This window comes from Microcaecilia unicolor, chromosome 1 (assembly GCF_901765095.1).
Source record: "Microcaecilia unicolor chromosome 1, aMicUni1.1, whole genome shotgun sequence".
Classification (NCBI taxonomy): Eukaryota; Metazoa; Chordata; class Amphibia; order Gymnophiona; family Siphonopidae; genus Microcaecilia; species Microcaecilia unicolor.
In genome coordinates, this window is record NC_044031.1 from 702,593,476 (window position 1) to 702,620,663 (window position 27,188).

The 27,188-nt window shown below is 42.6% G+C and overlaps 1 protein-coding gene across 5 annotated transcripts in view; it reads left to right on the plus strand.

Moving 5' to 3' along the window:
• Positions 1-27,188, plus strand: part of SLTM (SAFB like transcription modulator) — a 230,789-nt gene that overhangs the window by 164,281 nt on the left and 39,320 nt on the right. For 4 of the 5 annotated variants that reach the window (XM_030188772.1, XM_030188779.1, XM_030188785.1 and 1 more), the window contains one exon: positions 11,809-11,976. The exons of the other annotated variant lie outside the window; for it this stretch is intronic. In XM_030188772.1, the coding sequence (XP_030044632.1) occupies positions 11,809-11,976 (168 nt within the window). The remainder of the gene's footprint in view (positions 1-11,808; positions 11,977-27,188) is intronic. 5 annotated transcript variants of the gene reach the window in all.

The window sequence follows — 27,188 nt, forward strand, 5'->3', positions numbered from 1 at the left end:
CTCGGGCTCACAGTGTTGCGGCGATGGCTCAGGTGGTCGCATTTCTGGAATCGCTCGGATGGGTAGTGAATGTAGTCAAGTCAGTTGATCCCATCGCAGAGTCTGGAGTACTTGGGAGTGCGGTTCGACACGGCAGTGGGTTGTGTTTTTCTGCCGGATTCTCGGATCGCCTCTCTTGAGCAGCAGGTCTGGCTGTTAATGTCCGTTCAGAGTCCGACGGTTCGAATGTACCTTCGGGTTCTGGGCCTCTTGGCAGTCACGATAGAGGTAGTACCATGGGCCAGGGCGCATATGCGTCAGCTTCAGTCAGCTCTTGTCCCGGTGGTCTCCTCAGGTACACAGTTTGGAGTTGCGGTTGCCATTGAGGGAGGCTCCTCGGCGCAGTCTCCAGTGGTGGCTGTGCTCAGCCCATCTGAAAAAGGGCCATGCCGTTGGAACCTCCTCAGTGGGTGATTCTGGTAACGGATGCCAGTCTGCTGGGCTGGGGAGCTCAGTGTCTCGGTCGGTCCGGTTGGAGACAAGGGCGATTTGGCTAGCTCTGTTGGTGTTTCGCTCAAGTGTGGTCGGAAAGGCGGTAAGAGTCATGTCCGACAGCGGTAGCATATGTCAACCGGCAGGGCGGTACAAAGAGTCTGCGGTTGGCAATCGAGACGGCTCTGCTCATGTGTTGGGTGGAAAGGCATTTAGTGCAGATTTCGGTGGCACACGTGGCCGGGGTGGACAACATGAATGCGGATTTTCTAAGCAGACACATGTTGGACCCCGGAGAATGGTCTCTGCACCGGTCAGTGTTCGACCAGATAGTTCTAAAGTGGGGAATGCCAGTAGTGGATCTCATGGCGTCGGCACAGAATGCTCAGGTTCCTCGGTATTTCAGTCGGTGTCGGGATCCGCGAGCGGGAGGGATTGATGCGTTGGTTCTTCCGTGGCCTCAGCGGGTGTTGCTGTACATGTTTCCCCCATGGCCCTTGATAGGTTGAGTCCTACAAAGGGTAGAATGTCATGCGGGTCCGGTGTTGTTGGTGGCTCCGAATTGGCTGTGTCGGCTGTGGTTCGGGGATCTGATGTGCCTGTTAGAAGGCGAGCCTCTGCGGCTGGGGGGCTTGGTGCTGTTGTGTCAGGGTCCAGTAGTCATGCCGGATCCGGCTCGGTTCTCTCTTGAGAGGGAACGGTTGAGAAGGAAAGGGTTTTCTCCTCAGGTGATTCAGACGATGCTGCAATCTTGCAAACGTTCAACGTCTTTGGCCTATGTGCGTGTGTGGCGCATATTTGAAGATTGGTGTGGGGACCGTGCATGTGTCCCTTCGACAGCTTCTGTGTCGTGCATTTTAGATTTCTTGCAGGATGGTTTTGAGAAGGGCGTTGACATCTTTGAAGGTGCAGCTGGCTGCTTTGGCGTGTTTTCGGGGTAAGGTGCAGAGCAGGTCGGTTGCGTCTTCCCCGGATGTGGTCCGTTTTTTGAGGGGGTTGAAGTTGCTTCATCCACCTCAGCGGCCAATAGTTCCTCAGTGGGATCTTAATATCGTTTTTGACTCTTTGGCGGGTTCTCCTTTTGAGCCCTTGGAGTCTTGTTCGATAAAAGACCTTACTATGAAGGTGGTCTTTTTGTTAGCTATATCGTCGGCTCGCTGGATTTCAGAACTTCAGGCTCTTTCATGTAGGCCTCCGTTACTGTGGTTTTCTAAGGGAAAGGTTTCGCTGTGTCCAGTCCCTTCGTTTTTGCCTAAGGTGGTATCCTCCTTTCATGTCAATCAGGTGATTTCGTTGCCAGTCTTGGGGGACCAGATGGGGGATGCTTCTCAGCGTCGTTTGACGAAATTGGATGTGCGCAGAGTGTTGAAGGTTTACTTGCACAGGTCGGAGGAATTCAGGTCTTCGGACAGGTTATTTGTCCTTCATGGGGGGCCCAAGAAGGGAGCGGCTGCTTCTAAGGCATCTATAGCTCGGTGGTTGAAGGATGCCATCTCTTCGGCTTACATATTGCAGCTCCTTGTGACTCTGGGCAAGTCACTTAATCCTCCATTGCCCCATGTAAGCCGCATTGAGCCTGCCATGAGTGGGAAAGCGCGGGGTACAAATGTAACAAAAAAAAAAAATTACAGAGTGGATGTACAGGCAAGGGAGGATGCCAGTTTTGGAGCTGCATTCCTGTCCTCTGGGCTTCGCAGGTCCCACCTTTAGATGTGTTTACTGCTTTGGTACATCCCAAGCGTCTTGAACGGTCTGGATGATTGCTGAGGAAGGTGAAATTAGGCCTTACCTGCTAATTTTCTTTCCTCTAGATCCTCCAGACCGTTCAAGAGCCCACCCAGTGTATCGGACAGTTCAGTATGATATTTTCTTTAGACTTCAGTTGCTGATATTTTTAGTAGCTCCTGTGATTTGGGTCCTGGAGTTTTACTAAGGGCAGTTTGTGGTACTGTTTGTGCTCATCTGCAGTTGACTTCCCCCGTCTTAAGGGGAGGAGATCTGAGTGTGGATTCAGTGGTTTTGTTTAGGTGGAGGTGTTTTGTTCCTCTGCTTTGTTACTGTTTTACTGGTTAGAAGGTCTGCACAGGCTACTTGTATGAGAAGTTTGTGTTCTCAGTCTCCCTCTGCTGGTAGGAGTGCATAACCCAAGCGTCTTGAACGGTCTGGAGGATCTAGAGGAAAGAAAATTAGCAGGTAAGGCCTAATTTCACCTTTTTGGTTACAGGAGAACCTTCCCCTCCCCCTTCTGTGGACAAGCAGAACATTGAAATTCTTTCACAAGGGTGATGTCATTTGACAGAGCCCTATTTGGAAACCTTCCCAGCACTGAAGACAGAACTTTTGAGAGAGCTCAACTTCACATGCATGCCTCTTCTTGCCCACTACTGTTGTGTGGGACCTTGTCACTTTATTTTCCATGGAGCAGAACAGATGTATTTTTGTCACAATTGCCTTGGTGAACAGATGTATTTTTCACAATTGCCTCAGTGCTGTAAGTTCTTTGCTGTTGTGAGGTTCTCTTCCTGGCAGCATCCCTAGTTTAAAAAATTTTTGATTAATATTCCTTTCATTTTTCTTGTCTGCTTGGTGTGGTCTTAAGCATAAAGTACACATCTAGGTATGGGTTTTTTGTTTGTTCTTTTTTTTCTCCCCACAACATCAAATTCAAGGCATTTCTTTAAAGATGACCCTTAGCAATGTCAGAAGGTGTTCACAGTGCAACAGGACTGTGCTTTAGATATATGTAGCTGATGCCTGCAGAACTTAGGACCTGTCTGTGAACCCTCTCATCTTCTGTTTTCCCAGATTTCAGAGGGGGCTTTGTGGTAGAGAGCAGCATTGGAAACATTTCTCAGTAGGTTTTGGAAATGCCAACAGCATTGAGTGTCATGGTCACCTTTGATGTCATGCATCAATGAAGACTATCAGGATCGCTCATTGTCAGATTCTTTACTGAAGAGGAGGGATTTATCCTCAAATTCATTGATGCTGAGGGAGTGTGAAGTCAGATGAAGGCTGAGACAACTCAGTATCATTTCTCACTGAATCATGGCACCAAAAGCACTGATGGTCACTGGTGTCCTCCCAGCGCTTTTGACATGAGAACTGCTCATCCAGGGAGCAACAGACCTAGTTTTGATGACAGTTTGACTTGGGAAGACTTGACCATTTTAACTGTGATGCTTACACCTTTATCAGGAGCAGCTCATTAAATTTGAGGAGAGAATGGAGCAATTCATTTGCTTGACATGATGATGCAACTTTGATATGTTTTTAATGAATCGGGTAAGGAAGTGATGCTGGCACATCAGGAATCCTCAGTGTCACAATGTCCCAGCCAAAGCCTGATCTTGTAGTCTGTATTGAGAGAGGCAGAGACTCAGATATCATCTTTGGAGTATTTTTATGAATCTGACTCGGAGCACTCTTGAGATTGAGGAAGAATTGAGAGGGATCTTCTCAGAAAAAGGATCCTCCTGTCTCCCTTCAGATACTTGGTCACCTCAGAGAGTTAAATCCCCACCAGAGGAGCTCTTGCTTATCTTTTATTAAGAGACTAGTAAAAAAGGCCCGTTTCTGACACAAATGAAACGGGCGCTAGCAAGGTTTTCCTCAGCTCCCCTGCAGCCATCCATGTCCAGCGACCCTCCTCTCCCCCTGCAGCCACCCATGTCCAGCGACCCCTGCCCCCCTCCAGCCACCCATGTCCAGCGACCCTCCTCTCTCCCCTGCCCCCCCTCCAGCGACCCTCCTCTGGACATGGATCAGCTGTGAGGCATGTCTTCCCCTCCCCCCCCTCCCCCCGGGTTCTGAAGTTGACATCATAATGGCTACAGTGATGTCAGCCTGATCTACGGAGCCTAGCAGACCAACTCGGAATGAGCCATGGTCCCAGGCAGCCAGTCAGAATGTTGGAGGTGAGAATTATTATATAGGATGGTGCATTCCACCCCATTTTTAAGTTGGGGACAGAAGAAGGAGCCCAGCATGAGAAGCGTTGCTTATCCTCATCCCACCCAAGATGACTGTGACATTGCCACTTTTTTGCCTGGTAAAAAGGTCACCTTTATGTACAGAGTCTAGAAGGCTTCTGGGTTTAAATAGCAGCTTGCTTTTTTTTTCTTAACCATTCTATGGTGTTTGAGCACACTCTGTCAAGGGCCAGAAGTTCCTAAGTCTTGCTTGGGTCCTCTCAGAGGGAAGTTTGGTCATGGGAGAAATTTGGAGAATATGGTGACATTTCGCATAGCATCCTACCAGCTATTCATGGGCATAAGAGTAGCCATACTGGGTCAGAACAGTGGTGCATCTAGCCAAGTATTCTGTTTTCCAAACAGTGGCCAAGCCAGATCACAAGTACCTGACAGAAACCCAAATCATGGCATCACTCCATACTACAAATCCCAGGGCAAGCAGACTGTGGACTTTTCCTCCAGGAATTTGTCCAAACCTTTTTTTAACCCAGATACGCTAACCACTGTTACCACCTCCTCCAGCAAAGAGTTACAGAGCTTAACTATTCGTTGAGTGAAACAATATTTCCTTCTATGTGTGTTAAAAGTATTTCCATGTAACTTCCTCGACTGTCCCCTAGTCTTTGTACTTTTGGAACAAGTAAAAAAAACATTTACTTTTACTCGTTCTACACCACTCAGGATTTTGTAGACCTCAGTCGTATCTCCTGTCAGCCGTCTCTGTTTTCCAAGCTGAAGAGCCCTAACCTCTAGCCTTTCCTCATACAGGAGCAATTCGATCCCCTTTATTATTTTCATCGCTCTTCTTTGAACCTTTTCTAATTCCTCTGTATCTTTTTTTTTTTTTTTTTGAGATACGGTCCATACTCAAGGTGTGGACGAGCGATACAATACTCAAGGTGTGGACGAGCGATACAAAGGCATTGTAGTATTTTCAGTCTTATTCATTATCCCTTTCCTAATAATTCCTAGCATTGTTTGCTTTTTTTGGCTGCTGACGCACACTGAGCAGAAGATTTCAGCGTATTACCTACAATGACACACAGATTTTTCTTTTGAGCGCTGACTCCCAAGGTGGACCCTAGCATCACGTAACTGTGATTCAGATTATTCTTTCCAATGTGCATCACCTTACATTTGTCCACATTAAATTAAATCCTGCATATACTTTCAAGATACCGTTCACAGTGTAGTGGAGAAGGGGTTCCTTGTGTATCTCGAGGACTGTATTTTAGGACCCTTGCCTTAGTGTGATGTTTGATCTCCGTGTGCTATTAGCCAAAAGGAAGATTGTGGAAAATATGGTTCGTGTGATCCATTTTCAATACGGCATGAAGAGCTGCTGCAGTTCCTGCAGACTCATCTGGCTGAGTGCCTCTGACCAAAGGTTTCACCTACAGGAAAAAAATTGCTGACATGCCATGGAGGGAATCTCTTCAGAGTGTGCAGGAGACCACAGCTTTCAAGTAGTATAGGTCCCTCTCCAGATTCTCTTCTTAACTGGTTTTCTTTCCAAGGAGGTATTGGAGGTTAACTGCTGTTCAAAGGCATACATTTTCTTCCTCCAGCTCATTCAAGACTAGACAGGTATCTCTGATACTATGTAGTAGTAGGTCAAGAAAACTCCATTGGCTTCACATCTGATACTGGGATTGGAGTTCTGACTGCTTCTAAGAGAACATGGCATCAGTTTCTCTGTTCCAGATAACTTTCCATTATTTCCTCCAAATAACTCCCTGCAAACTTTGAAATCAAGCTCATAGCATTAGGAAATACTTATAAAGGAACTGTCTTCCCTCTTAGAAGCCAATGTGGTAGAACCTGTTCCAGTAAGAGAAAAGGAGCAAGAATTTTATTTCCTGGTCTCTGAGGATTTTGCCCCATCCACTTTTTGTGCATTCAGAAAATACCTAGTGTTTGTTACAGTTTGTATATATACGCAAATTGGAGGTACACGTTTTCCCGTTCGATAAAATATGTATCTGGAGGAACAGAAAGAACCATTTGAGTGTTGGAATTGCTAGGTTTTGTCAAACTATCCCATTTAAGCCTGCCACAAGTTCATAGGTGCCTTTTAAAACATAAATCAAGCATCTGCATTTTTCTACAACAAAGGATTGTCATACTAATATCCATTTTGGAAGAAATTCAGAGGCATTAGTTATATAAATGTTGAGGATGTTGGGCCACATGGCCTCCACAGTATAACACCCCTGGCATATACCTCCGTTTTTACTAATTTTCCACAGTGCTGTGATTTCAGTGTTCAGTTAAGTAGTTGGTTGCTTTCTGTTTTTTGATTTGTTGGTTTTACCCATAAGTACTCAAGCAGTTTAATAAAAATTAAATCGGTGTTTGAAGCAGATGATTAATACAAATTGGTGAGTTCCGAATCAGGAATAGCTGTGTGCTGTAGGAGATCCAATATCCTATTCTACCTTTGTATGATGCCTTTTTGCCATAAGAATTGAAAACTATATTGCAAATAGTTATTTCCATTACTTATTGATTTGTTTATTAGTTATTGATTTTGTAAGAGTAAAGAGTTGCGTATTTCGAATAAAATGTCTCCATTTGAGGCAAGCCCAGGAGACCTTGTCCACACAATGGATTCAAGCCACTGGAAATCTGAGACATCTGTCATCAGTCTTGTGCAGGACATGGTCATGGTGGACAAATTCCAATCTGGCAGGAGGAGTACCCTTCCAAATCTGTCAAATTTAAGTAACAGATGAGTCCAACTGAATTTGAGGAGCTCAATTTATACTACATAAACAAGTAGGAAGAGACAGGTTTATACACCCTGTGTTGGGAGACTGTCAAGTGGAAACGGGCCATTTCTCATGGAACATCCTTCAGGGCCATATATCTGACAGCTGAGGACAGTACTCTTGAGTACTTCTACACAAATGGTCCTTGGATGATGCCACAAGATTTGAGAGTAGTACTTTGATGCGTATCTTTTTTTTTTTTTGCCACTGTTCTGCAGGAGAGTACCTTAGTTTTCTGAACACACAGCAAACTAGCTTCATATGCCTTTCTCCTTTGTTGGGGAGAAGGTCTTGTGTGTGAATCCTCTGATTCTCCTCATAGCAAGGACTAGTCTGAAGCTCAAGCAGGACCAGTGAACCATGATTCTCTTAACTCTCTTAACTCTCTTAACTGAGGCAGGTTTAGTTCTACTTCTGTTTGATTTCTCCATCTAAAAGGACTGGAATGTTTTCCAAAACTGATAATGCAAGAACGGGAGTGGTGGTGTATCCCAGCATCAAGTCCCTAGTCCTTTTAACTTGAATGTTGGGAGGTTAATGTTGGCTTTTCTGGATTTGCTTGAGTGTTTCTCAGATTTTCTCTTACAGGAGAGATTCTACTAGGAGATCATAGTTTTGAGTGGAGGGACCAAGGTGGCATCAGAGGAGTTTTGAGTGGAGGGACCAAGGTGGCATCAGAGGACATGAAGTGTGGCCACTCTGGAATGAGCATAGACAGTTATGTATTACAATGGGGAAATGGAAGGCAAAGCAGCATACTTACCCCCTGGTTTGAGCAAGCTCCCCAAAATAGTCCAGCTGATCCTAGACTTCAGTGGTTTGGCCAGTCTTGTTGGAATCAGCAGCTTTGGGTGGCTCTGCGAACACTGCAGAGTTTAGCTTAGAAGGGGTGTTGAGCCCCTAAAACATGCTGTGCTGACTCAGCCTGGAATTATAACTGCTGTGGGGTCAGAGGAATGCCAGACATTGCAGGAATTTGGAGTGTTGCCCTTGAAGGGGACTTCGCAGGCTGTGTCTTCCCTGATAGGGGATGGATTGGCGGGATCTGTAAGACAAAGTTAAGGTCTCCACTCTGGACTGCAAGTTCAACAACCTTTCATGGAGTTGGAGCATTTGCCAAGAAAACCAGCAGTAGTCACTTTGGACACAGTCTAGGAGGCTCTTAAGCTACTGCATAACACTATGCCGGTATCTGTATCTCAAATTTTGGTAAATTCAGTACTGTTCTTGGTTATTGGCTCAGACATCAATGCAAACCCAGCGGACAATTTGGGTGGATTAGTATGAGTCAAGTGCCTGATGTGAAAAACTTAATGTTCATCGAACTAAAGAGAGAGATGTTAAAAATTTCTGCCATAATTTTCTAAATATTCCAATGTTTGGTTTTTGAACTTTCCTAGGTCTCCAGTAATATCTTTGGACATAGGTCTCCAGTAATATCTTTGGACATAGGTCTCCAGTAATATCTTTGGACATAGTTTAAAAGATACTTGCATGGGATTTTGAGCTTCTCAGAAGATTTACTACCTATTGTAAGGGCAATCTATCACTACCTGGTAGAGAAGCACCTGGAGTTAGAACACAGTAAAATCCTCAAGTAAATCCTCTAAATCTGACTGACGAGTCATCTATGGAATTGGTAACTGGAAAGTCTGATCGTAGTTACGTTTGTTCTTGAACTGGACCAAAACACAGTATTAGGGCTTCAGACATATTAATCAGCAGTTTTTTGGATCTCTTCTGTATGCTTCCTGATTTATGTAGAAGGTACTCAACTTAGATGAAAGGAATTCTTGGCTTCAATGCCTATAATCTTAGCCTTAGGTGGTACTTTTATACTTCAATTTCCTTGTCAATGTTTTTTGAGTAACAGTGGTATAAAACTGTTCTTTGACACCCTAAATAACTCGGACTTTCTCGAATCTAGTTCCGTGAAAAGAGCTCTCCTGAGGCTGTCTCGACCAGTTGTTGCTGACCCACTAAAGGTCCTTTTTAAAAGTGTGTGTTTTCTTAAATGTTTTTGCATTTCCTTTCTTGGTCCTAAATATTGTGGGCTAAAGTGTATTTTGATATTTTTCTTGTTTAATTGATGCGGTTTAGTTTAATTTTTGATTTACATTCAACAAGATTGAATGTTATAGTTTAAAATCCATAAATAAAAAAAAATAGTTTTAAGTGGAGGTTTGCTGTCTAGACAGCAAGATCCTAGATCCTTTTTCCTGTTTAACACAAAAACTGGTTGAATTCTTCTACATTTGAGTCGGGTCAAGACTAGGTCATTAAGGTACACCTTAGTGCAGTTAGGATTTCTTTTATTTCTGTACAGTCTTTAGTTGATTTATGTGGTGGTCTTCTGTTGAAGCTTCCCGTCAAGCCACCTGTGGTGTCATGGGACCTCAATGTCTTTTCCAACTAATGAAAGCTCCTCCTGAGCTGTTTTGACACCTGTCAGCTGAAGTTCCTGATCGGGAAGCTTTTTTTTTTTTTTTGGTGGCCATAATTTCATCTGTCAGTCTCGGGCCCTGGTAATAGATCATTCTTACACTGAGAGTTTAAACAGTGATTCTGAGCACCAGTGTGAAGTCCTTCACAAGATTGGTTGAGATGAAATTCCAACACTAGCAATAGTTCTCTCAAACTTTTTTTCCTAAACCTTGAACCCACAGGCGTGAAAGCACACTGCATGTTTCAGTGCAAGAGAGCCATGGGTTTTTTTTGATCTGGAGAGGACTAAAACCCATAGAAAGCCCACTTTGGCTTCAGTTTACCTTAACTGGATGGGGCCTGCATCAGCGAATAAACATTTTCCATTTGGCTAGCAGACTGCATTTCTTTCTTTTATGTCCAGGCATGACAGACTAGAGGGTCATGGCACTGCTCATGTCAGTTGTGACGGTGTTGGTAGCCTGCTTGAAGTCATTCTCAGTAGAAGAGATTTGCAGGGCTGCAATATGAACATCTGTCCACACGTTCACTTAGCATGATTGTCTAGATCAGTGGTTCTCAACATTTATTTATTTTTTTCCCAATCAAATCAGGTTCAATGTGGCTAACAGATTATTAAACTAACAATACAAATTGGGTTCAATGTATCTAATGTATTAAACTAACAATACAAATTAGTGAATACAACATATATAAGTATAAAAGACTTGTAGGGTTGAATTAATGATTAAATAGAATGTGGTGGTTAATTTGAAAGAACAATATGAAGTGAAAAAGAATGGAAATACACGTTGTTAGAATCCTTCCTTATAAGGGAGGGGGGTCCATCAGTAAAAACATTTTGTTTTCAACATTTGTTTTGACACAGCTGACAAAGTTCTTGTGACACAATGAAGATCAAAATTCACTGCTGAACAAAAAACGTAATATTTCATTGTTATAAAAAGTAATGCAAGGAAAATATAAAATTCTTAAATTTACTGTGTTTTATATATACTGTTTTATTTTTCTAAAAAGCTTCAGTGAGAAATCTAATGTTTTACATACAGATTTTCAAAATGGGATTGAATGGTCAGAAAATTCACACTAAACTTACTGTCAAATGTCAAAACTTTTACTCATTTTAGTGCTTACAGAGCATATAGATAGGATGTTTCTCCTTACAGCTTGTCATACAAAACATGCGTATTCAAATTCTGGTGTCACCCTTTGGAGAAATTGCTCCCAGATAACTGAAGCATCGTACAACTGTTCAAATATTACTCAAAAACTATGTTGCAAACAGAACCTATGGATAATAAATTTCAAATATTTCCAGTGGGTCTGGTGGCAGCAACCCTCGTTGATGGTAACGGGATGAAGAAATTAGGGACCAGTTATGGGTATTTCAAGTAACTAGCTCTCTGGATCTCTGATCTTCCCAGCTTGCAGACAGATGTTTAAAAGGAAGCACACATTTGGAGCTTTTGTACTCCTCTTGGACACACCAGTGTATCCTGACACACTGAGAACCACTGGTCTACAGCAAGACTTCAGAAATGACAGTAAGTTTGGCCAGTGTGTCCTTGGGGAGGGGGGTTGTCGCCCATGCCCATTTCAGTTCCAGGTTTCCTTGCCTTTTTTAAATATAGCTCAAACATAAGACTTGTTGCTGCCAAAAATAATTTGCCTGTTCAAGTGTTTTTGGTTCTATTATCCCTTTTTCTTCTGAAAGAAGCCTGTAAAACTAGGGAGTCCCATGTGTGAGGATTTTGGTGTCCTGCTTGTCCTTAAAGAAGTTCTCTATAGTGCGTTTTCTCAGAGGACAGTGGGACACACATCCGCAAAGTCTCCCAGCTACCCAAGGAGATGAGGTCTTGTGGACTGCAGCAGGTGGGAATTCGTGCACATCAGTAGTTAAGTGATCTCAAAAGTTCTGTTTTCAGTGCTGGAGGAAGTTCCTGTGCATGGGATCCATTGGATATCACCCATGTGTGAGGATTTGTCCTACTGTCCTCAGAACACCTGCTTTGGGTAAGTTTCTTCTCGGAGGGGAAAAAGAAAATCCCAAAATATTTATTGCTGTAGTAGGAGTTTCCTTATATCACCATGTTGCTAGTATGTTTTATAGTGAATCAGCCAAATTAGCTTTGCCTTGGTTTTCCTAGGCGGGATGATCCTTACTGGACAGAAAGCAAAAAAATATCTTTAGATACTGATACACGCTTCAGCCATGGGTCTGACTATTCTCGCCAGCAGAATCGATTTAATGACTTTGATCACAGAGGACGATTTCCTGAGGGTAGTTCATCTGTACCCTCCTCATCTTTTGAAAGGTAAAGCTATGTTCTACCTACTAAGCTACTTTTCTATACATTATATTTGAATTTGGCTTGCTCCTTTTCAATATTTGTTTTTCTCTTGACTTGTTTTTTTCCCTATTTCCATTTGCAAATTTCTGGTTTAAAAGAAGACCCATTAAACAAAAATACCATTGTAGTCAAACCTGGCTTGCTCTGGTCCAAAGGAAGCTTGTTTTTGAAAACGAGTACACACTTTCTGTTAACTGTTTAAAAACTATGAATGTTTAGAAATAAGTGGTATACAGAATATACTTCTTTCTTCATTTGAAAGTTTGTGACGGTGTAATAATAAAATAGAGAGTGCACACATTTTAACATAGTCATGACCATTTGCAGATAATTTATGTAGAAAAGCACAAATTGAAAGCAACCTGGTAAGTTGACAAGTGTTTTTTTTTTTTTTTAGTGGCTCGTTAAGATATTGGTTCATGCTGTGTGATTTGTTTTTTAGCAACTTCAGAAAACATGACTGCAAAAAAAAAACAAAAAAACATATGACCTATCTAGTCTTGTCTATTCACAGGTACTTCTCAGTTCTACAATCTCTTCGTCCTTAGATCCTCTGGTTCTCAATGCTTTCTTGAACCTGATATTGTCTTTCTGCAACCCTTTCTATAAAAATATATTTTTTTGGATTACTCTCAAGTCAAGCCACTTCCACCTTTATGATGATTTCTTGTTCAGAGCTTCTCTTCCATTACATTTATTTATTTGTTACATTTGTACCCCACATTTTCCCACCTATTTGCAGGCTCAATGTGGCTTACATGGTACCGTAAAGGCGTTTGCCAGTCGGTTGAATAACAAATACAAGGTTGAATAGTGGTTGAATGAAGTAGGTGTGTGTCAGGCACCGTGAAGGTCGAAGGGAATGAAAATTGTGTATTGTCCAGTACGATCATTAGTTGTGTTGTGTTGCTGGGTATGGGGATTTACGTTGGATCGGTGGGGTAAGCCTTTTTGAAGAGGTTGGTTTTTAGTGATTTTTCTGAAGTTTAGATGGTCATGGATTGTTTTTACAGCTTTTAGGAGTCCATTCCATAGTTGTGCGCTTATGTAGGAGAAGCTGGATACGTAAATTGTTTTGTATTGAAGTCCTTTGCAATTTGGATAGTGTAAGTTTAGGTATGATCGTGTTGATATGATTCTGTTTCTTGTTCGTAGATCTATGAGGTCTCATGTATCCTGGGACTTTCTACTACTACTACTTAGCATTTCTATAGCGCTACTAGGGTTACGCACTTGCCGTAGATAATTTTGTGGATAAAGGTGCAAATTTTGAAGATGATACGTTCTTTGATTGGGAGCCAATGTAGCTTTTTCTCGGAGGGGTTTAGCGCTTTCAAAGCGTGATTTACCAAATATCAGCCTGGAAGCTGTGTTTTTGGCAGTCTGGAGTTTTTTTTTGCAAGTTCTTAACATCCCGCATAGATTTGCATTGCAGTAATCTGCATGGCATAGGACCATTGATTGTATTAGGTTTCGAAAGGTTTCCTTCGGACTGTTACTTGAGCCATGCCAGAGGCTGGTTCAGAATAGATATTGTATCATTCAAATGCTGTTGTTCAATAAAGTTAAATGGTTTAAAAAAAAAAAGAAATTTCCCTCGGGAAGAAAGGTTTTATTCGTTTGTTTCCACATTGAATAGAACATTTTCTTTATTACGGAGTTTACTTGGCTCTCAAGGGTAAGGTTGCAGTCAATTGTGACGCCTAGTATTTTTAGGCTGTCCGAGGTGTTCTAGGGTGTTTATGGTTGTGGGTTTGTACTTGTTATGTTGAGATGAGAGGATAAGGCAGTGTGTATTTTCAGAGTTCAGTTTCAATTGGAATGAATTTGCCCAGGAGTTCATAATGTTCAGGCTGTCATTGATTTCATTGGTTATTTCTGTCAGGTCATGACTGAAGGGAATGTAGATTGTGACGTCATCTGCATAGATGAACTGGTTGAGGCCTCGATTGGATAGGGACTTTGCTAGTGGGATCATATCATGTTGAAGAGTATTGGTGAAAGTGGTGATCTTTGGGATACTCCACAGGTAGCTTTCCATGGTGATATGTTTGAGTTTGATATTACTCAGTAAGTTCTGGTAGTTAGAAAACCCTTTATCCAGTTAAGTACGTTCCCATCGATCCCAAAATGGCCATGGAATCTTAGTAGTATATTGAGGAGAAATATACTTTTACCTGTGGCTATTTCTTGCTTGATTTTGGCCAGGAGTGTGACTAGGACAGTTTCGGTACTGTGGTGGGAGCGGAACCTTGGCTGTGAGTCGTGATGTATTCCGTTAACTGTTTGGTCACCAAACTCTCCGTCAGTTTGGCTAGTAGTGGTATAGACGCAACTGGGCGGTAATTGGTTAGGTCGTTTGTTTTTCTTGGCGTCTTTTGGTATTGGGGTGAGTAGGATGTTGCCATGTTCCTCGGGGTAGAGACCTTGTTGTAGCATGAAGTTTAAGTGGGATGTGAGGTCTGGAATGAAGCGGTCAGGGGCGAATTTGAGTAGATGACTGGGACATATGTCCAGTTTGCAGTGGATGTTGGCAAACCTATGAGTCGTTTCTGTGACTGATTCAGAGGTGAGGAGAGTAGATGTTGAGCAGAAACGGTAAGCTGGTCGTTAAAGAAGTTTTCGATGTCAGTGTTGTGCTGAGGAAGTGCGTTGCGTAATTTTATTATTTTTTTGTAGAAGTAGTTGGCAAGTTTGTCTGCGGGTGGGATGTCTGTGTTGGTTGTGGTGATAGGGGTGGTGTCTAGTAGCTTATTTAAGAGTTGAAATAGTTTCTTCATATCTTTGTAATGCGGTCCTATTTTAGTTTTGTAGTAGGACCTTTTGGTTTGTCTTGAGTATTTGTATTTTCTATGTCCTTGTTTCCATGCATTGAGTGTGTGTTCATCTTTTGTTTTTGTTTTCATGCTCGTGTCCTGTGTATTTATAAATCTCTCCTACCTATCATAGCTTGCATTTAATCCATTCTGTACATTTTAGGTCTGTCGGTTTGTCCCCATCTACTTGTTTCATCCTTTTGGAGGTGTGGTCCCCATATGTGCAAGCAATACTGGAGTTCTTGCCTGAGCTCTGTATAAATCATCCTCACTCCTGGCCATTCTCCTTTTGCACTTATTTATCCTTCTGACCTTTGCCATCACCTTATCCATCTGTTTAGCCACCTCAAGAGCAGGATATGGAGATGATGATTCATGCACAAAACAATTTTATCCTAATATACCATGCTGTATTCTTGAATTTTTGCAGGCTAGATGCATAATCTTGCTTTAAATATTGGCTGCCAAATCTTAGACTGGTGTTTTCCAAAACGATTCTTGAACCCCAACCAGTGAGAACATTGTATGCAAATTTCTTAAGTATATTTATTTCAGATATTATGGAAACCCAACTGTCTGGAGATTAGCAGGGATAGCTTTTTTTTTTTTTTTTTTTTTTTTTGAGACACTGTTCTAGGTCATTCCTCAAAATGACTAGATCTCGCATTTTTGCCCTTTAGCTCCTTTTGGTATTGCCTGCAAAAAGTCAAAATATTTTCTCTGAGGACAAGCAGAACATCTGACATGCTCCCCAGTGTTCTTTAACTCAAGCTTTTAGAAGTGTCCAACATGCAGTCACGCGTTTTCCTGCCTGCCATGCCAGGACCAAGGCAGTTTTAAGAAATGTTCCTGATATGGCAAGACCAAATCTGACACAGGCATAACTAGTGTTTGGCTTGTCGGAAGCCCCACCATAATTTTTGTAAACTGTGTTTGAAGATTTCAAGTAGAAATATTAAGAGTTGTGAAAAGCAGTACAAAACTATTTCTGGTTTGTTGACTTTGGCTTCAGAGGCATCTGGTCAATGGCTTCTGGTTCTGCACCAATATCTTGGAGGTGTCCACCTGCCTTGATGTGCATTGGTAACAGCTGTCAAGATTGAGCACACTCTGATCCCATCCCAAGAAAACATACAGATTTGACATAATCTTCGTTGATACTGAAGGGCACTTTTTGGCCTCCACCCGACAGCAAGCACAGCATCAAAAGCATCGGGGCATCAACATTCTCTTTATCCAAGAAACATCCGCGTTAATGGCCACACTCTCCAAGGACTTGGTACGAATGTGTCATCCTCCACTGAGTCAGGACCAGGACATCGATTTGGTCCCAATGCCTTCAAATGTTACCACACTAGCTGGCCCACAGTCTTGACTGATGGTGACATCAACGGGTGAATCTGGACAATACTTCAGGAGGAGATAGAATGCTTCCTTGCCTAACTCAATATTAAAGCATTGGGAACTTCAGTGATGAGCCTGTTGCAGCCCCAACCCATCCATTCTGGAGGCCCATTCAACACTAGTTGACTGTGCTTTGCTGCCAGTTCATCAGAGGGTGTTGGGAGCTGGTGCTGGTTAAGACAGTGATGTTAACCAGTCACTTGAGGGGAGGAAGTTTTCTCGGGTTTCAGTTACATCCCTTAGTGCTCCAAGAACTCAATCAGCTAGTAGCCAAGCAGCAGGAATGTTGAAAACATTTGCTGTGGGACACCTATGATACTTTGTGTGCTGTATAGGGTCTCTGTGATGGGTATTGGGATGTACAGACTTGCCTGGCTGCGTGCCTCAGACCTAGAACATGCAGATGAGGAAAAACTAGAGGGCATCCTGTATTGGGGTGATAATCTTTTTGGTGACAAGGTGGAGGAGGTTGCTGACCTTATCAAGAAGCTTACTGATACTATAAAGTTATTTTCTTGGTGCAGCCTCCACTTCAGGAGGCTTTCTGGGGGAGGGCAATGAAGGTCCTACTGTTCAAAGGCTCAGGTTCTCTCTATTCTCTTAGCTAACCCAGAGCTCCCACTCTTGCCTGCAGCAACAGAGAGCTTAGAAGTCCTAGCTAGCTGTCCAGTTTTTGACTTGTCTCCAAGAGAGCGTAGTTGCAATAAAAGTGAATCTACTAGATGGCCTACCGGTAGTAGGGGGGGCTGTATTTTTCCAATAAAGGTGACCTCAAATTAGTGGGTTGTCAATATTCCAGACAGGTTACACTCTTCGTTGATAAAGACAGATTCATATCCAACTGCCTGTTGCGTGCATCAGTTAATCTCTCAGCACCAGGAATTGCTTATAAAGGAAATCCTCATGCCTATTGCAAGCTAATACAGTTGAACCTGTCCCACCAGGAGAAAAGGGATTTTATGTACTTCTGGTCCCCAGGAAAACAGGAGGAGTTCATCCCATCCTAGACCTAAGGGCCCTGAACAAATATCTATCAAAGCAGAAGTTCACGATGGTTTCCCTGGGCATCTTAATCTCAATGATTCTGGAAAACAATTGGCTATGTTCTCTTGGTATGAAGGATGCCTAAACTCACATTCACATATATCCTGGTCAGAGGAAGTATCTAAGATTATGGAAACACCAGTACTAGTATCGCATTTTATATTTTGGCGTCATGTTGGCTCCCAAAGTTTTCACAAAATGTCTTTCAGTAGTGTTGCTTTGCAAGCTGGGAGTGCACATGTTTCCCTATCTGTATGATTGGCTGGTATGGTGCATCAAAGGAGGGACTCAATTTCTGTACAGAACGATTCAGGTGCTGGAGCTACTAGGATTTATAAACTACATTTAGTACTAGTGCAACAATTGGATTTCATAGGAGCCCTGCTAGACATGGTTTGAGCCCAGGCTTTACCAGTGTAGGGAGAATTTAGTAGCCATGGTGTTGCAACATTGCTAGAGCCAGCAGGTCACAGCTTGGCCAATGTTGAGACTGTTAGGCCATTGTGAAATGTACAGTTGAGGCCACATCTCCATTTGAGATTGGCCCTATCTTCAGTGGTCCCAAGCTGTGGGACCTAGCAGATATCATCATGGTCATTCTTTCTCTTAAGAATTCTGTCTTGTTGGTTTGAAGAAATTTGACCAAGGGGACTATCTTTCCAAATTAATTTCTCCCCACAAAACATATACAGATGTATCTAATTTGGGCTGGGGAACTCTCATAGATGTACTTTACATAAAATGTATTGTAATTTTATGGGACCTTGCCAGTCTGAATTGCCACTGTTGGATGCTGGACTTCATGGACCTTTGTTCGGTTCCAGTATGGCAGTACTTATATACTTATGCACACAGGGTCATTGGTTTCTCAAGGGGAGTTGGCTCCATATCAACATCCTAGGGTTACGAGCTATGTGGAACACTCTGGTCTGTGGCTTTCAGAGACCTAATGTATCAAATTATCTTCCTTCAAATGGACAGTGAGGTTGCAGTGTATTATGTAATACACTGCACAGTGTAAGGAGGCACAGTTTAATACCTGTTGTGTCGGGAAGCAGAATGTGATGGGCATCCAGCAATGGCGTAGTGCTCAGAGCTGACAGATTGAGCCAGATACTGCAACCACATGAGTAGTCTTAGTACGGGCATAGCCTAGGAGATCGTCTCATAGTGGGACACAACCTTAATAGATCTCTTCACCACACACATAAACAGGTGTCCTTTAGTACAGGGTCCTTTAGTAGTGCTACAGATAGGGATCACATTACAAGCTAGTCTTGGATGTCTTTCTCCTCCATTGGGGAAGGGACTACAGTATGCATATCCTCATATATGCCCCTTATAGGGAAAATCGACTGAAACTCCAGCAGGACTGGGAACCATGATTCTCATTGCCCTATATTGGTTGAGACAATTTGGTTCCTTCTAGTTCTGGAACTAGCCTCCAGAGACCCTCGGAGAGACTGGAATACTTTCCAACTCTCCTCACTTCTGCATCCAGTCTTCTGTCATTGACCCTAACAGCTTGGATGTTGAGAGACTAGAAATTGATTCCTAACTGCATGACTGTCTTTGTGTCCTGGTTGCTTCCAGAAAGATTCCATTAAGAGATCATATAATTTTAAGTGAAAAGTTTTCCTTCTGTGAGGTCAAAGCCCTAGATCCTTTTTCCTCTGCTATGCAAAAATTGCTTGAATACCTTCTGCACTTTTCTGAGTTTGGCCTTACAAGAGTTGATTTTAAGAATACCTCTGTACTAGTACTTACCATCATGTAGAGGATAAAGCCATCTCAGTGCTCTTTTAGTTTGCATCATGTGGGGTTTGCTGTTACCAAAGCCCCCAGTCAAACCTTCTCCAGTGTCAGTCAGCAGATTAAAGTTCCTTTTGAGCCACTTGATGATTCCCATCTGAAGTACCTGACCTGGAATGCCTTGTTTTTGGTGGCAGTCACTTCAGACTGCAGGGTGAGTGAGTTCCAGGCCCTACTAGATGATTTACCTTATACAAGCTTTCATCATAACAGAGTAGCTCTTAGGATACTTTCTTCCTAAGGTGGTGTCAAATTCCACCTTAACCAGTATGATAAGAACATAAGTGTTGCCATACTGGGACAGACCGAAGGTCCATCAAGCCCAGCATCCTGTTTCAAACAGTGACCAATCCAGGTTACAAGTACCTGGCAAGATCCCAAAATAGTGCAATACATTTTATGCTGTCAACCCTAGAAATAAGCAGTGGATTCTCCTCGAGTCCATCTTTTTAATGGCTTATGGACTTCTTTTTTAGGAAGCTATCAAAACCTTTTGTAAACCACACTATTTTTACTACATTCTCTGGCAACAAATTCCAGAGTTTAATTACATGTTGAGTGAAGAAAAAGTTTCTCAGATTTGTTTTAAATTTTCTACTTCGTTGCTTCATTGCATGACCCCTAGTCCTAGTATTTTTGGAAAGAGTAAACAAGCGATTCACGTCTACCCATTCCACTCCACTCATTATTTTATAGACCTCTATCATCTCCCCTCAGCCATCTTTTCTCTAAGCTGACGATCCTTAACTGCTGCAGCCTTTCCTCATAGGGAAGTCTTCCCATCCCCTTTATCATTTTTGCCACCTTTCTCTGTACCTTTTCTAATTCCACTATATTTTTTTGAATTGCATACAGTATTTGAGGTGCAGTTGCACCATGGAGCGATACAAAGGCATAGGGTCCTTGTTTTCCATTTCTTTCCTAATACCTAACATTTTATTTGCTTTCTTAGCTGCTGCCACACACCGAGCAGATCCCGTTCCTGGTCGGCGACTGTTAATGTGGATCCTTGCATCACGTAACTATAGTTCGGGTTCCTCTTTCCCACGTGCATCACTTTGTACTTGCTCATATTAAACATCTGCCATTTGGATGCCCATTCTTCCAGTCTGGGTAAGGTCCTCTTGTAATTTTTCATAATCCTCTTGCGATTTAACAAATTAGAATAACTTTGTGTCGTCAGCAAATTTAATTACCTCATTAGTTACGCCCATCTTTAGATCATTTATAAATGTTAAAAAGCAGCAGTCTCAGCACAGACCCCTAGAGAACCCCACTATCTACCCTTCTCCATTGAGAATACTGACTATTTAACCCTTCTCTCTTTTCTATCTCAGAGTGGAGGAGTAGCCTAGTGGTTAGTGCAGTGGACTTTGATCCTGGGGAACTGAGTTCAATTCCCACTGCAGCTCCTTGTGACTCTGGGCAAGTCACTTAACCCTCCATTGCCCCTGGTACAAAATAAGTACCTGAATATATGTAAACTGCTTTGAATGTAGTTGCAAAAACCTCAGAAAGGCGGTATATCAAGTCCCATTTCCCCCCTTTCCCTTCCCTCAGTTTTTAATCCACACTACCTCCTATCTGAGCATTTTTTGATCTACCAGCATTTTTCTCAAAATCTTATGCCCACTCTGAAAGGGCACTGCCTACTCGCAAGAGATCCTTGACCTATTAGAAATAGGCTAAAGCCCATAGACAGTCCAACCAGCTTTTTGTTTGTTTGACCCTATCAGGATGGGTGCAGCCATCAGGATATGCTCTTTATCCATTTGGCTAGCATACTGCATTTCCTGTGCTTATTTGTCCAGGCTAGGCTGAGTCTTGAGGGTGATGTCAGTGGTCACAATTTTTAAAGCCATGACTGCAGTGTTGGCCCACCTGAGATCAGCCTCCATCAAGGAGATTTGCAAAGCTGCAACGTGGGCATCAGTCCACACATTCACGTCCTTACTGTCAGGATCAAGATTCTCTGACCCTACAGCTGCTTTGGTCTGTCAGTGTTTCCGATTATACTTGTTGTCTGGAATTCAGTTGCTTCCCCCTCCCTCAAATTGCCTATTGCAGACTTTGTGTGTCCTTCTCTCTCTTCTTCCCCCCCCCCCCCCCCCAAAAAAAAAATGTCAGTCTGGTTGTGAGGGATTTCCACATGTGAGATGATATGCCCTTCTTGTCCTTGGAGAAAGAAAAGGTACTCGCCTGTAGCAGTTGCTTTCCAGGGACAGCAGGGCATATATTCTCAAATATCCAATCACCTCTACAGGAGTTGAATTCTGTCAGCTATTGTAGTAGACTGCTCTGGTGTGGTAACAGTACGTTGGAAGATCTACACATGCATGGTGGAAGCTTCTAAAAGCTTAAGAGAGCTCTGGGGAGGGTCTGTGCACTGGGCTCCCTCAGTGATGTCACCCACGTGTTCTGCTGTGTATTTTACAGGTGAGTAACTATCTTCTCTTTCTTGACAGCTTTTCTGTAAAGCTTCAGAAATGTTGAAAACTGGATCAAGGACAAATTCCTATGGCACACCTCTAGTATAAATATCTGTTTAGAGAACTCCATTTACCAGCAACCTTTTTTCCTCTCCCGCAACCAGTTTATAATCTAGTACATCATTTTAAGACCCATATTAAGGGCGTAGAGTTCATAATTGCTTTGTGCGATACTGTGTCAGAACCCTTGCTGAAATCCAACACAGTAGTGTCTTCCCTTGATCATCTAGTCAAACTGATTCGCCATGCTGCCTTGGTTTTGCTAATCCATTTGGTTACATTCATCCTGCTAGACCAGTCCAGATGAATGTGTTTATTGTACCTCACCTGCAGATGGAGGCAGAGAACTTAACTTTGCATCATTACTGCTTATAAAGTTACTATACTGGAGTGCTTTCTTCCGGTTATTCTCATCCTCTAGCGGATAGTGGTATATGCTGTTCTGGTCTAGCAGGATTGAGGCTCCCTGGGCGGTCTGCAGATTGACTCATCTCCCAGGACATCAGTCTCTGGGTTGCATCCCCTAGTTGGAGGGAGTGCTTCTAGTGGAGGCGACATTCCTCCTTTTTATACAGTGGTATACTAGGGATCCGAAGGCAGCAATTCTGTCTGCCAGGGATTTTCTTCAACTTGTGATTGTTGATCACGCTCTCCTCTTAACTCGCTTATCTGATTTGGGTATTGGTAGTGTGATTCACTTCTTTTCTATGTGATCGGCTTTTTGTCTCAACTCCATCTTTTTCTCCCAAACATGTCATCTCTTGTGGTGTGCTTCGAGTCAATTTTATCACCCTTCTATTCAACAAAGTCCCTTGGTTACCCTGATTTGACTGGTATTAAAGCTCTAATTTACACAGATGATCTTCTATTCTATACCACCTTCCCCCTCCATCCTAATATTGATGCTTGAGATTGGTAGCATGGAATGTTGCTTCTAATTGGGTTTCTGCCAGGTACTTGTGACCTGGTTTGGCTATTCGGAAAACAGGATATTGGACTAGGTGGACCATTGGTCTGACCCAGTATGGCTACTCTTATGTTCTCCGCAAAAATGTCTTTGTCAGGTTGCAGCTTGGCTCCGAGCATAAACTGGTGCAACACTGTCTCAAAACTGCATCCTTCTGGATCACTTTGCTGCAACAACCTTTATTCCTTTTGGATGCTACTATTTCTCCAGTGGGGCTCTTTCTGATACCTGGGTGTTTTTTTTTTGTTTGTTTTTTTTTTACTCCAATCTCACGTTCTACAAGCAAATATCTCAGGTTCTGCAATCAGGATTTCACACTTGTTACTGTATTCATTCTTTGAAAAATGCTATAGATTTTTTTCAGGCCTACAAACATGCCTTGGTTACATCTCATCGATTTCTGTAACTATCTATGCTGGTTTACCATAGCTTCAAGTGAAGTGCCTTCAAATGCTTCATAATATTGCATCTAGTCTTTTTTGCAATGCTCAATGTTCAGATTATGTCTCTCCACTTCTGTACTGCCTGCACTGGCTTTTTCATTTTTGCTAGAATTGTTTAATCTCCTTTGTCTTGCTCATAGGTGTCTCATCCTACCTTTTCACATACTATTCTCTATATCCCTCTTTGAGGTTTCTTGATTTTCACCATATGGTCCTCCTTCCCCTTCCAAGAAAGCAAAGGGGCAGACGATCCGCAAACTCCAGGGTGGAAACTATACAAAGCAGATCGTTAATAAACCAAAATATATTTTATTGATATAACCAAGTTAAAATATGTATGTCTTGGATTCACTAGGCACGTGGCCTTTTTCTCCCTTGTGTGCCCCCCCCCCCCCCCCCCCCCCCCCCAAACCACAAATTTTGGATCTTTCCCATATTACATTCAGAGCAATCCTTCATTAAATTTAAAACACTATTCAAGACTTTTTTTGGGGGGAGGGCAGTTTTGGGCATATATTGAGATTCTTCACTCGTGTGACACTTCTATACCTTCTCTTCTTATTTGTAACTTTAGTTACCCTTCCCACCTTCACCACTCTTTTATCCTGGTTGACTTTCCTGTGGATGTGTGGATTTTATTGAGGTTCTTTCCTTTTTTTTTTTTTTTTTTTTAAATATAAGAATACAACATTGACCAAGTCGGCCTATGCGGTACATCAAGACCTGGAAATAAACATAAACATTAATAAAAATAAAGCAGCAGGTAGTCTTATGAGGCATGGACTCGCATCACCTCAAATGCTTGGTTCCTAGTCACTCATAAGGGCTACATCTTAAAGCTATCTTCTAACCTGCTCTTTCCAAGTAGGTAGCTCCGGAGGTGCTAGTGCCATTGTTGTCAGCGGATTTCATCAGCTCCCAGAAAGGACAGTTTCATTCTCAACCTTAAAAGGGGTCGATCAACTTAGTTTTGCATTTTTGCATGGAGACGCTCAGATCAGTGGTGACGTCAGTCTGGATGGGACAGTTCTAAATTTCCCTGGATTCGTCAGAGATCTATTTCTATATTACTATCTGGATCAGAATTCTTGCACAATTGGATCCTGGGCTGATATTTTCAGTTTAAGGTGCTCTTATGGCTTGTCCATGACCCCTCTGACCATCTTAGTGCTAATGACAGTAGTGAACTTTTGTGTTGAGAGGGGATTTTGGTCCACCCATATTTGGATGATTGGCTGGTCAGAGCAGAGTTGGAGCAGGAGGCATTGCCAGCCATTGCCAGGGTTATGGGTCTCCTGGATTGGCTAATGTGGGTGGTGAATTACAAAAACAGCCAAGTTAACACTGACCCAGACCTTATGGGGTATACTGTTCAGTACTGGAATAGGCCTGGTATTTGACTATCGAGAGGGTGGCCATGCTTTAGGTTTAGGTCAGGAAGTACTTTGCTCACCAGTCCCCATCAGTTTTAGATTATCTTCAGCTCTTGGTCTGTGATGGCTTACCTGGAGCTGGTGTGAGTACATATGCTGCTCCTGCAGAGAGGCTTATTTCACTGGTTTCCACAGACCCAAGACTACAGTGTGCACATCCCCTTGATGTCTTCAGCATGGGTGAACTTCTGCTGGTGGCAGATCACCTAGAACCTGGTCAAGGGGATGGATCAAGGTCCTCTGGACTAGTTGTTACTCATGTCTGATGTGAATCTGCAGGGCTGGGGAGCTCATTAGGTTAGGTGGCTCAGGGGCTTCAGTCTCCTGGAGAGTCAAGGTGGTCTGTAAACCCACAGTACCAGAGCCATAAGTCTGGCTGTGTTTTGGTTTCTCCTTCTGGCCAGGAAAAGGGGGTGTGAGTGTTGATGTGACCGTGTAGCTTATATACACAGAAAAGGAGGAACATGGTGTTGCAGTTGCCCAAAACAGAACTTCTGTGGGACATTTTGCAATTCAAATTTACAGGAGTGCAGAATGTTCAGGCAGGATCACAGGGCATGGGAGATTAGTTGGGAGGTCTTTCAGAGAGTTGTGGGAATGTGGGGTCTCCTCACTTATGGACCTAGTTCTAACTCAGTACCATATCAAGTGTAGGCAGGAAGAGTTTGGTTTCTTGGTGGTTGACACTAATATGCAGCCATGACTGATTTGTGCCCCCACCATCACTTTTTCAGTTATATTGGGGAAAGGAGAAAAGATAGAAATGGAATTGGTAGACTGAAAAATGCTGAGAATAGCTGTGTAGAGAGTGAATGGGGATAAAGCGAATGTGCTAAATACTTCTCAGTGTTTATGGAAGGAAATCCTTCAGAAGGACCACGGTTGTCCGTCGAGGGAGTATCTGGGAATGGAGAGGATATTGTATCATTCATGGAAGAAAGCATTTATAAGCAGCTTGAGAAACTGAATGTGGACAAAGCTATGGGGCCGAATGGGATATATTACTACTACTACTACTACTACTACTATTTAGCATATCTGTAGCGCTACAAGGCATACGCAGCGCTGCACAAACATAGAAGAAAGACAGTCCCTGCTCAAAGAGCTTACAATCTAATAGACAAAAAATAAATAAAGTAATCAAATCAATTAATGTGAACGGGAAGGAAGAGAGGAGGGTAGGTGGAGGCGAGTGGTTACAAGTGGTTACGAGTCGAAAGCAATGTTAAAGAGGTGGGCTTTCAGTCTAGATTTAAAGGTGGCCAAGGATGGGGCAAGACGTAAGGGTTCAGGAAGTGTATTCCAGGCGTATGGTGCAGAGAGACAGAAGGCGCAAAGTCTGGAGTTGGCAGTAGTGGAGAAGGGAACAGATAAGAAGGATTTATCCATGGAGCGGAGTGTACGGGAAGGGGTGTAGGAAAGGACGAGTGTGGAGAGATACTTGGGAGCATACTTAACTAATTACCTTCACGTGTTTATGCCAAAATCATTCCCTCTACTCAGTTTTGAGTTTCAAACTCTTCCTCAGGAAGAAACAGCTACAACAAATGAAACATCCCATAAAAACTAATTATGTCATCACTATCCACAAAATATACATGCTCACTACTCCTCAATATAAATCACTAGCGTGAGAACTTAAGCAATAAATAGATTTTGAAGTAAATAAAATTAAAACAATTTCGGCTGCTTACCAAATGGGAAACTCACTCCCACGTATACGAAACAAATCAAAGTAACAGGCAAAACATCACAGTTTAAATCCTTATCACTCCAGGAAGTGATGTCACAATTCAATATGTCATCTGAATACTAATGTCTCCCAAAAAGGTTACCACTCCACTTCCTCTTATTTAAGCCACTCGGGCAAACTGTATTCCAAAACAATGTAAATCTCTGCTCCTTTTGAAGAACTTTAGTGACATCACTGCCCCACAGAAGACACACCTGTAACAAAACCAGATATTGCAGATCTTGAATCACATTTTTCCTTCCAGTGGTTTTACCAAGGGTGCTTCACCTTTATTCAATCGTATGTTACTCAAATGTTCTCTTATGTGGGTTTTAATAATTCTTCTAGTCTGACCAATATAATAAAACACAACACAGGCAAACAATACAGTATATTACAGTCCATCCTCTGCTGTAAATAAAATATTTGTGTGGTGCCCGGAATGTTGATGCTGGGTTATTCTAGTGGTTAGGGTGGTGGACTTTGGTCCTGAAGAACTGAGTTCAATTCCCGGCACAGGCAGCTCCTTGTGACTCTGGGCAAGTCACTAAACCCTCCATTGCCCGCCGCATTGAGCCTGCCATGAGTGGGAAAGTGCGGGGTACAAATGTAAGTAAAATAAATAAAAAATTCCACGCCAAGTGGTCTAAACCTTCCCACCATCATGTCTCCAATTTTGTTCAAATTTTATCTGTTGCGCGAGTCAGATGTTAAACAAAGTTTCCCAAAATTTGAGGTCTCTAACTGCAATAGTTGCAGATCTAGACCCCCTTTTCGGAAAGGTTGTCAGTTCATGAGCACGCGACAGTTACCAAAATGCCATTTTTGGGGTCTAATAAAATCCAAACAATTATAAGAATGGCTAAAAAATTCAAATCCTGTACAGTTTTTGATGCTAATTCCAATGAAATACATTTTAACATTGTGGATGCAAAATCCAGTCAAACACGTTGACTCGAAATGTGCATCAAAATTGGTGGTGACTCATCGGAACATATTTGGACCAATATTCAGACCGCAACAACTTCCATAGTAG